The sequence below is a fragment of the Pteropus alecto genome, unplaced genomic scaffold (genome assembly GCF_000325575.1).
Source record: "Pteropus alecto unplaced genomic scaffold, ASM32557v1 scaffold53, whole genome shotgun sequence".
Classification (NCBI taxonomy): domain Eukaryota; kingdom Metazoa; phylum Chordata; class Mammalia; order Chiroptera; family Pteropodidae; genus Pteropus; species Pteropus alecto.
The window spans coordinates 1,389,170-1,399,371 of record NW_006434366.1 but is presented as its reverse complement, the minus strand read 5'-3'; the positions used below and the strand labels follow the sequence as shown (position 1 = coordinate 1,399,371).

Below are 10,202 nucleotides of genomic sequence, written 5' to 3'. Positions count from 1 at the left end.
GTTTCCATTGCGCCGCTCTCCTAGGCGCTCTCCCGCCGCTCTGCCTGGATCTCCAGGGCGGCGCCGCATTGGGGCCCGCCCCGCGGTCCCTCCCGCCCCGCTCTGGCTCGAGCTCAGAGCCGGCCGGAGCCTGGGTCCGACCGGGCCATGTCCGCTGAACCTGAGCTCATTGAGCTGCGTGAACTGGCACCTGTGCGGCGCGCCGGCCCGGGTCGCACCCGACTGGAGCGTGCTAACGCGCTGCGCATCGCCCCGGGCACAGCACGCCACCACGCAAGGCAGCCGGTCCCGGGCCGCGGCCACCGCTTCCAGCCTGCGGGGCCGACGACGCACACGTGGTGCGACCTCTGCGGCGACTTCATCTGGGGCGTCGTGCGCAAGGGTCTGCAGTGCGCGCGTGAGTAGCGGCCCCACGCGCTGGTCAGAGCGAAACGGGTGGTCAAGGGGCAGCACTGTCGCTGCGGGTCAAGTTGCGATGAAGAGGGCCGGCGGGGAAGGCCCCTGAGGACCAAGTCCTTTACCTTTGTCCCATCGTGGGAGAGACTGCGGGCATATGTTTTACATCCTTGCTGCGCCCCACCTGCCTCTGGGACACAGCTGGGCAGAGGCAGTTAGTTGCCTGTGGATAACAAGGTGCTGATTCAAGTTTCTTATGTTTAAAGTGCCTTGGCTCTTTCTGAGAAAGGCTTTGTGCCTACCAGTCTCTGAGTCCATATTCCCAGGCCTGCCCCTTCCCAAAGATTCACTCACCATGTCCCCTTCCAGAATCCCTAGGATGGGAATTTACCCACTAATGGGAGGGGGCCTGGAAAAAGTTAGAACCTTGGGTGGTCGCCCTGCAAGCAGAAATTTTATTGCGTCTTTATGTAGCAAATATCACAGACCCAGTCAATCAGGTGCTAAAACATGAAAACACAGCTGCCCACATGCCAGCGGTCCTTCTGCCTTCCTGGGAATCAACGGCAAGCAGAGGTTGCTCTCCCACTGGCTACAGACCAGCTAAAATCACTTGGGATGCTTTTACAGCCCTCCAAACCCCTATGCCTGGCCCCTATCTCAGACCTGTTGAATCAGAAACTAGGAGTGTATCAGCGATTTTTAAAAACATTCTCCTAATGTGCAGCCTGGGTTGAGAATCATTGCTCTGGCCCATTTAAGAACTTGGGGAAGGTGTCCCAGGCCTGTCTGTATGTGTGTGGAGACCAGTACACGAGTCTCCTGAATCCAGCTGGGAGGAGACTCTGGAGATGTGACAGAATACAAAGTATGAACAACGGCTAGGACATCACAGTGTTCCCCAGAAATAAAGTGGCTAAAGAGATGAAAAACAGGATAATTTGGGTGTGTGTCAGAGGCAGAAACAAGGAAGGTATAAAGGATGTGTTTTTTGTTTTTGTGTTTTTTTGGCCTCAACTGGGAGAATAGTGGTAATTTTTGCTGAGATGAGGAACTCTGGTGAGGATTGGGTGAGATGGAAAAAAAATGAGTTAAATTTTGGCCATGTTGGGTTGAAATGTCTGTTAGACATCGAGAAGATACATACAGGATTTGATCTGAAGAGGGAGGTCAGTGATGGAAGCCTTAGATCGGGGGTAGGTGAGTGTACACGGAGCAGGGCAGTGAATAAGACTGAGCCTCTGTGACACTCCGCCATTAGATTTGGGAGTGAAGACAGAATCAAAGGGGCTGAGCAGGAGCTGCCAGGAGGTAGGAGGGAAAACCGGGGTCGTGGGGGCCCGTGGGAACCAAGGGGAGCAGCATAAAACGTTGCTGAGGCGGTGAGGATGGAGAAGGGGCCGCCGGATTTGGCATTGCGCAGGTTGCTGAGGACCTGGACCAGGGCAGTTTCCTGGAGGGAGAGGCAAACCCGACTGAATCTGCTAGAAGAGTGAAGGCAAGAAATTGAGTGCATGTAGACCAGTGTTGATAAGTTTTGGTATGAGGAGAGTTGAGACATAACTAGAGGGGGACATTGATTAAAATGTTTTTTTCCCCTTCAAGGGTGGAGGGAGGGGGCAGACAATGCGGAAGGGGGAAGTTCTGCGCTAGGCGATATAGCTCCAACTGCTGAGTAGGCCAGGATCCCTAGCCGCCTGAGGCCTTCCCTCCAGTTTCCAGACGCGGGGGACGAACATTAGACTTTGTGTAGCGGTGGGCGGTAAGGGGGCCGGAAATAAGGCCGATCATGGAGAGCCCGGCGGGCAACGTCCTTCACCCCCGGGCTTCTCTTCCGTCCCTGGGACGCTTCCCCGAGCTGGAGCTGGGGCTCCTCCGCCTCATAGCCAGGCCTCTCTGCAGATTGCAAATTCACGTGCCACTACCGCTGCCGCGCACTCGTCTGCCTGGACTGCTGCGGGCCCCGGGATCTGGGCTGGGAACCGGCGCTGGAGCGGGACACAAACGTGGTGAGCGCGGGGCCGGGGTTTGGGGGGTAAGAGTGAGGCAGAGACGCGCACACGAGCGCGCCACATCGCAGGCAATGCCTAGATCCGCTCGGCGTGAAGCGCAATGAGCGTTCTAACAGCGGATTTACCCGCGGCAGAGTGATTAACTCTGCGCGCGGGCTCGAACGGGTGCCGGGGGTGCTGCCTCCGCGCGGACTGCCCCAATCGTCCTGGGTCGACGCCCACGCCATGTCCACACGGTCCAACATTCTCTTCCGGTCCTGCGGCCACGCTGGTGCACATGCGCACACCCTCCGACTTGTTCCCAAGGGAGGCGGGGCCTGCGGGCGGAGCGGAGCTGAGCTGCCTGGGCGATGAGATCATTCCCAAAGGCGAGGCGCGTGAGGCCCCGCCCCTCAAAGTTCCTCCCCCAATGAGACCAGAGCTAGAGCCTGCTGGCTACATTTCAGTGCTAACGGTTGCAGCAGTGACACGGGTTTTGGCGCACGCGCACACGGGCAAGTGCGCACGCGCAGGCGCACGCGCGTCTGGGGCGGTGGTTGGAGACTACCGGCGCACCGAGGTCCGGCTGCTGGCTGGCGGGCGAGCGGGCGCGGCGATGGGTGAGGTAGATGCGGGGACGCCCTCCTTCGAGATGACCTGGAGCAGCACGACAAGCAGTGGTTACTGCAGCCAGGAGGACTCGGACTCGGAGCTCGAGCAGTACTTTACGGCGCGTACTTCGCTAGTGCGCCGGCCGCGCAGGGACCAGGTGGGGACCGGGAGTTGGGGGCGGTGGATTGGGGGCGGTTGCTGGGACCCCGCCCCTCCCCGGTAAGTTCCTGTATGGAGAGTTTGTGGGCAGCCCCACGCTCCGGTCAGCATGGATCCCGGGCCAGCCTTTGGAACCATGTGTCAGTCTGTCTCTAAGCGCGTCAGTACTGGGTGCCGAGGCGTTGCTCTCTCTGTCACGCACCGGTTGAACCAGGGGAAGCGGCTATGTGGCTTGAGGTAGACCAGGGACAGGCATTATCCACCTATGACTAAAGCTGACGCGCAGTCTGGACTAGCACCTCGATTTCCGCGTTTGGGCGCTCCCACCCGCTCTGGGAGACCAGGAGAAGGAAGTGGAGGGGGAGGAGTCCTCGCCGGGAATTGAGAAGTTTTTAGGAGGGAAGCGAAGGAAGGTCCACACCCCTCCTTACACACTCCTGGATGGAGCCAGCCGAGTCCCCACTTCTTGCCGGTCCTGGCTTGTCACCAGCTGCTGGAATGTGGCGAATTCTGATCTCCATTCTGGAGTGGACTTGGAGTGCTCGCTTCAGCAGCACATATAATAAAATTGGAGTGGATCTGGAGAAAGGAGATTTGGGAATGGATGGGAAGGAGGCCTTGTTTTGGACCGTAAACGTCTAGAAGCTCTTTATCCACAAGAGATTGGGAAGGCTCGATTGCAAAATGGCTGCGGAGGGGGCTAAGAGAGATAGGAGTTACTAATCCAGGACTATAAGGAGCAGCTGTGTCTCTTGGAGTCTCCTAGATGTCCCCATTAGCAGAGACGTCTGTGCTGTGTGCCATGAGTGTGACCACCAAGCTCAGATAACTAACTTCTGGAGCTGGTTCACTTCAGGGGAACACCCTGGCCAGAGCATTAGGAAAGAGAGCCGGGGACTATGAAGCATAGTATACCCGGCAGCAATGGGACAGAATTCCTCACATGAACCAAGAAGAGGGAGTTTTAGATGAAAAGTTTATACCTCGAAGTCCAGCCCAGAGCTTGGATGCAAGGTTTGAGTTTGGATCCCTAGCCTGTCTCTATGCCACTCAGGCCTGAGCCGTTTTCCATTATCGAAAGGTGAGAAAACAAGACACTAATCGATTGAAAAGGAGGCTGTGGAGTCCCAAGTCGTAAATAAAATAAAACCATCAGTCGCTATGGACAGTGGCAGAGTGGAGAGTGAATTGCTACCGTGCAGGAGACAGGAAAGTCCACGGTCCTGCTGTGCATCCCTCTGGGATGGTTGTTGGAATCCTCCTCCACAGTCAGCTTTGGAAATGGAAAAAGAAACCCTTCCTCCTCTAGAGTCCTGACAGGACAGTGCAGACCTCCCGTCTAGGTCTCTTGTTTTATGAATAAAGATGCCGAGGCAGGTTCACCTGGTGAAGGAATGGGGCTGGAACTGAGGTCACTGCATTCCCAGTCCAGGGCCCCTGGATTACTTGGGAAAGGGAGAAGAAGCAAGTTTTCTCATTCCCAGGCTGGAGCTCAGAGCCATCACATGGAAGGGGAATAAGTTGGTGCCATCCCGGTGCCCACCCTGTTCTGTAAACAGAATTCTCATTCTTCTTGCTCTGGCCCTAGAATCTGTTCAGCTTTCCTTTTGCCCCTAGCATCATCCCTCCCATCCTGGCACTTTTCACTGGGACACTCCTTCCTGTCCCAAGCTCTCTCCTTGGTCCTGAACAAACATATCCACCCTTTATTCCCAGGGTCCAGCCCCCATTTTCCTCCCTAGAACCCACATTTTCTTCCAGAGCCCACACCATCTGTTCTTACTAGCCTTATGGGGTTTCCCACTGTCCCCACCAAGGTTTTGCTAGAGTTTTCACTTCTCAATGCTCTTCTCCATCCAAGAGGCCTTTGGAAATTTGGGGAAGCAAATAGGCTTCAGTTCCCACTCCTCCCCCAATACCTTTTTCCTGTGGTGCCCCAGCCTTAGTCTTCAGCCCCATGTACTTGCTGGCTGCTGAAGAGCAGTGCGTTCTAGGTGAAGAGCATACTGCTAAAAGGCTGTGGACTTCACCCTACGTCCTTATCTGTCCTGTTTGTCCCCATCAGATGGTTTCAGATGGGAGCTCCAGAGCAACAGTCGAGGAGAAGCTTGGCTGTCCTGGGCTCAGAGCTGGTCACGAGGTTATAATACAGGAAACCTTCTGATGGGAACTCCCTTTGGACTTGGGACAAGGCATTGGTCCTCACACTGATCTCAGCTGTGTCTGTGACACTTCCATTCCAACTAGGGCCTATCTGACGTCAACAGGAAGTAAGGCTGGTGAAAGAAAGTTAATTGAGAGCCCTGGCTGCCCTAGTGCATACTCCACCCTTCTGACAAGAACCCAGTTCCTGGAGGGGCAGGGGAGAGACTGAGTGGAGGAGCTAAAATCTTTGCTGTGAACATCCAGACAATGGGAAGGAGGTGCAGAAGCCTACCTGCTTGGCGCTTGTGGGACAGGCTCTCCAGGAGACTGCCTGTGCACCTCTGGCAGATTGGAACCTGGCCTGAAGCTACCTTTTGTGCAGCTTGGGTCAGGATCAAATGGCATGCCACAGTGGTTTACTTACTATGTCTGAGACATGCAGGGCTGGCCCCAAGCCCTCCACCAGGGCCGTTGTAGAGGTTGCCCTTCCTCTCCTGCCCACAGATAGCTGGGCTCCTGGTGTGCACCAGTCCTCACACCTCTCACTCTGCAGTGGGTCCATGGCCCTTTGCCAGGGCAGAATGGCAGAGTGGGCTGCCTTCTCCAGAACATATCCTGACCCCACCCTGACATTAGGCTGTGTAATTGAGAGGTAGTTTTACTGTAAACCAAGAGTCCCTCCTCAGTATCCCCTATCGTTTTCTGGCCTCTGGCCTCGTGCCTTTACTTGCCTAGGTTTTAAGGTACCTGTAGGGCCCCACCTAGAGAGAAGCCAAATGATTCTGCCTTTGCTGTCTCCATCCGTAGTGTGCAGAACCAGTGATGGATTCTTCTCATCAGATCTTGAGCTTTGTTGTCAGTTTCCAAAGGCTGCCCCAGAAGTCATTTTTTTGGAGTGGCCCACCTGGGCTCACCTCTCTGCCTGTGTCATGCAATGAAGTGGGATAGGTTTCTTAAGGGCCCTGTGTCCGTGCTGACCCATCTTTCAGGATGAACCTGTGGAGTGGGATATACCTGACCTTTCTCAGGCTGAGATTGAGCAGAAGGTCAAGGAGTACAATGGCCAAATCAACAGCAACCTCTTCATGAGCCTGGTGAGTTGACTGCCTGGGAAGGGGATGTGGGGTGAGGCGGGAATCCAGCTGTGTGCCTGATGCCGAAAGGGTCGCAGCTGAGGTATTCTTGGGTGGACCCAAGCAGTGATTTATTCAAGTCCTAGTGGACTGCTGGTGCCCAGTTCTGTTCCATCTCACCTGGAACCTAGTCATGGTTCGGTTTCTCTTCAGAACAAAGACGGCTCCTACACAGGCTTCATTAAGGTTCAGCTGAAGTTGGTGCGCCCTGTCTCGGTGCCCTCCAGCAAGAAGGCACCCACGTTGCAGGATGCCCGACGGGGCCCAGCGCGGGGTCCAGCTGTGAGGCGCCGCACCTCCTTCTACCTGCCCAAGGATGCTGTCAAGCACCTTCATGTGTTGTCACGCACACGGGCAAGAGAGGTCATCGAGGCCCTGCTGCGCAAGTTCTTGGTGGTGGATGACCCCCGCAAGTTTGCGCTTTTTGAGCGAGCTGAGCGCCATGGCCAAGGTGGGCTTCCTACCCGACCCCACCATGTGTGAGGATACATATGCATGCAGCTGTGTATGCAAGGGGGCTGGGCCTGACCCTAACCAAACACTCCCTTCTCCCTGCCTGGCCTTCAGTATACCTCCGGAAGCTGTCAGATGATGAGCAGCCCCTGCGGCTACGGCTCCTTGCAGGGCCTAGTGAGAAAGCCCTAAGCTTTGTCCTGAAAGAGAATGACTCTGGGGAGGTGAACGTGAGTACACAGCTCTTCTTCGTTTCTTGGTTGTCACTGGGCAGGGCTGGTGAGTTACAGCTACAGTAAGGCTTGGAGGAAGAATAGGGCTGGAGGACAAGCCCTGCAAAGCCTCTCCAGGAGCGTGTGAACTTTGTGGCTAAAGTGAAGGCTTCCTGGCCACTCATGCCAAGGTCTAGGGCTTGTCCCAAAAAGCCAGGAAGAACTATGTTGGCACTCTGCTCTGTCCCATTGTGGAAAGTTCTCAGGAGATACAGGAGTCCATCTGATGGTATGGTGATCCAGGCCAGATCAAAGCCACATGGATGAACCCAGATGGTCATGGAGGCTCCCAGTCAGACATTAGGACTTTTTACCTGGAAGCCATCTGGCTTTCAGGTATTTGGGTCTATGGAGTGAGATTAGACTCAGAGTGTGGGAATGACCTGTCCACAAGTAGCTGGGAACGTGCGGTTTGGCTGCCTGTTCACGAGGTGACTGCCCTACTTTGTAAGACCCATCTTCTATATGGACTGGGTGGGAATCCTAGGACAGACCATTCCAGCAAGAACCTGACATTAGAAAGCCCAGTCCTAGCTGTGTGACCATGATGCTCTGGTCTTCTCTGGGGAGGGTCTGCTGGCCATGCCTACTACAGTTTGTGTCACCCCTTCGTGCTACAGTGGGATGCCTTCAGCATGCCTGAACTACACAACTTCCTCCGCATCCTGCAGCGGGAGGAAGAGGAACACCTCCGGCAGATCCTGCAGAAGTACTCCTTTTGCCGCCAGAAGATCCAGGAGGCCCTGCACGCCTGCCCCCTGGGGTGACCTCTTGTACCCCTAGGTGGAAGGAAGAGAGTAGGCAGCGCCAAGGGCGTGCTGTGTGAGTGTGACAGGGCCCGTGTGGCCTGAGGAATGAGTGTGCATGGAGGGGAAATGAGCCCAAAGAACAGTGAAGGAGCTGGCCCCCTGTGTCCACCAGGGGGTGTAGCAGAGCATGGTTCTGGGTTGGTGGGCCAGGGTTGCCCTGGGAAGCTGCTCCAGGCTTGCAGCAGGGTTAGAGCAGACAGAAGTCTCCTTAATTCGTATCTCAGATGCGAGAATCTTGGAGACCCTATAAGCAGTATAGGGTCGTGTTTGTAAGGATGAAGATCCTCATCTATGGGGAAAGGTTGTATGTTTTGGGTCTTGGATGGGGTCACAGGATAGCCCTATCAGAGCCAAGGGTGAGTGTTTAAGGTAAGGCAGGCATCATGGAAGAGTCTAGATTTTCCTTTACAGTACCCTCTGGCTCCACACACACCCTGGGGTCAGGGAGCGCTGGCTTACAGTGCAGCAACAGTGCCTCAGTGCCTCTTCCAAGGAAGATGTCCATGGGCCGGAGTCTGTGAGTGTGAGCACTGGCCCAGGTCTGTGCCTTGTTTGCCAGTCAAAGCCAGGGTCTTTACTTCAGGTATTTTTGATGATGCGAGTGAATGTATGTAACATTTTGTGGCCTCAGCTGAATGCCTCCTGTAGGAAAAGGGGTGGGGGGTGACATCATCAAGACTTGGCCCCTGAAAAGATTTGGCTGAATAAAAATTTAAGAATCTCCTACTTTTGGACTCTTCATTATGGGCCCTCAGCTTGTTGCCCCTCATATCATTAGCTGCCAAGGGTGATGGACAGGCTCACAGAACACCTTTTCAAGGTCACCATGGAACCAATTTATGAAGGATGTTCGGTACTGATATGTACTCAGTCATCAATCAGCACCCTGGGGCTCAGGTCTTGGTGTGAGCAAGAATATCAGCTGCAGCTAATGCTTAGGGAAACCACACACCTCGCAAGCTGTGTGAGACGCTTCACTAAATACTTGAGCTACTTCTGTGAACCAGACACTGCTCACGGCACCGAAGGTACAGCTATCCATTCTTGCCATCATGAAGCATATCTTCGGGTGGTTTTGGGAACACTGAATTGGAAGTTTTTCAGACTTGAATGTAGTTATATGACATTTGGCCAATTCCTTGATTTTCCTTACGTTCGGTTTCTCCACATCTGACAGTAGTGATCTCAAAAATGGTGTGGGAATAGAATGAGGCCAGATACGCACTGCGTGGGCTGGCCTGGGATCAGGCCTCAAAATGCTGTTTTGGGGAACCCTGGTGGTTGAGCAGTCCCGCTGGATCTGACCTTCGGAATACGGAGACACGCCAAAGAAGCCAGCAGGACTAGCCACTGTTTTCCTGGGTGGGAGCTGCCGCAGCTGGAGAGAGCGTGGCCTGCCGGGACCTGACATCTCGCAGTGCGTGCTGGGATGCCTAGCGTCTGAGGGCGGCTATTGGTTCCGCTCTGCAGACCGACGAGAGAAGCAACCAATCGAAAGGGGCAGCGTGCGAAGCGTACGGAAGCGGAAATGAGGTTTCCGTGGAGACAGCGGAGCCTGCGGAAGACGGCGGCGGCACCTGCGAGGGGAGGCCGAAGCAGGGTATGGCGACGCCGACGGCCCTGTGAGAGCGAAGCGGCCGCGGGGTCCGCCATGAGCCGGCGGCCCTGACATGGGCGCCAGCGGCTCCAAAGCTCGGGGCCTGTGGCCCTTCGCCTCGGCGGCGGGGGGCGGCGGTCCGGAGGCGGCGGTCGCAGAGCAAGCTTTGGTGCGTCCGCGAGGCCGAGTCGTACCCCCCTTCGTATTCACGCGCCGCGGGTAAGGGCGTGGGTTCCTCCCGTGGGAAGACAGGCTAGCGGCTAGGCTCCCCGCGTTGTCGGTAGCTTCCGCCGCCGTATCCCTTGCACCCGAGTTAGGACCACTCCCATACTTCGGGCTCGCATTGGAGTAAGGGATGTGGAAAGCCGGGCAGTTGGTTCCTGGCGTCCTGGCTACTCTTAAGGTCTCCCTGGGAGAAGAGTGGGCCTGTAGCTTGTCCCCGGGCAGGCAGCTTTATGCACGGTAAAGCTAAGAGCGCCTCTCCGCGACTTCAGGACCTCTTCCTTTCATCCCTTCCAACCCAGCCTGCAAGTTGAAGCCTCCTAGCCTTCCTCTCCCCCAGCTCTTTTGAGAGAATGACCCTTTGTTTTGGCTGTTTCTGTTCCCTACAATGGCGAGGAAAGGGGCTGGGAAAG

General features: G+C 55.6%; 2 protein-coding genes across 4 annotated transcripts in view; both read left to right on the top strand.

Moving 5' to 3' along the window:
* Positions 1 to 49: 49 nt before the first annotated feature.
* On the top strand, positions 50 to 8,696 carry RASSF1 (Ras association domain family member 1). Of its 3 annotated transcripts, XM_006909135.3 has the most exons (6): positions 50 to 397; positions 2,299 to 2,405; positions 6,293 to 6,397; positions 6,590 to 6,887; positions 7,004 to 7,119; positions 7,782 to 8,696. In XM_006909135.3, exons 1-6 carry the CDS (start codon positions 148 to 150, stop codon positions 7,926 to 7,928), a joined length of 1,023 nt encoding a protein of 340 aa, XP_006909197.1. In that variant the 5' UTR covers positions 50 to 147; the 3' UTR covers positions 7,929 to 8,696. The 3 variants fall into 3 exon arrangements, with proteins under 3 accessions (XP_006909197.1, XP_024900597.1, XP_006909196.2); XM_006909134.3 differs by lacking the exons at positions 50 to 397; positions 2,299 to 2,405 and adding an exon at positions 2,781 to 3,156; XM_025044829.1 differs by lacking the exons at positions 50 to 397; positions 2,299 to 2,405; positions 7,782 to 8,696 and adding an exon at positions 2,452 to 3,156 and having other exon boundaries at positions 7,004 to 7,773.
* A 796-nt stretch (positions 8,697 to 9,492) lies between these two features.
* Positions 9,493 to 10,202, top strand: part of TUSC2 (tumor suppressor 2, mitochondrial calcium regulator) — a 3,242-nt gene continuing 2,532 nt past the window's right edge. The window contains exon 1 of the mRNA XM_006909133.3: positions 9,493 to 9,786. Within this exon, the coding sequence (XP_006909195.1) occupies positions 9,641 to 9,786 (146 nt within the window). The 5' untranslated portion in view covers positions 9,493 to 9,640. The remainder of the gene's footprint in view (positions 9,787 to 10,202) is intronic.

Bases quoted from the DNA above. Each gene is read 5' to 3' on its own strand.
- RASSF1 (XM_025044829.1), top strand. From the start codon at position 2,686: ATGCGCACACCCTCCGACTTGTTCCCAAGGGAGGCGGGGCCTGCGGGC. The intron at 3,157-6,292 runs GTGGGGACCGGG...CCCATCTTTCAG, and splicing joins GCCGGCCGCGCAGGGACCAG to GATGAACCTGTGGAGTGGGA. The intron at 6,398-6,589 runs GTGAGTTGACTG...GTTTCTCTTCAG, and splicing joins GCAACCTCTTCATGAGCCTG to AACAAAGACGGCTCCTACAC.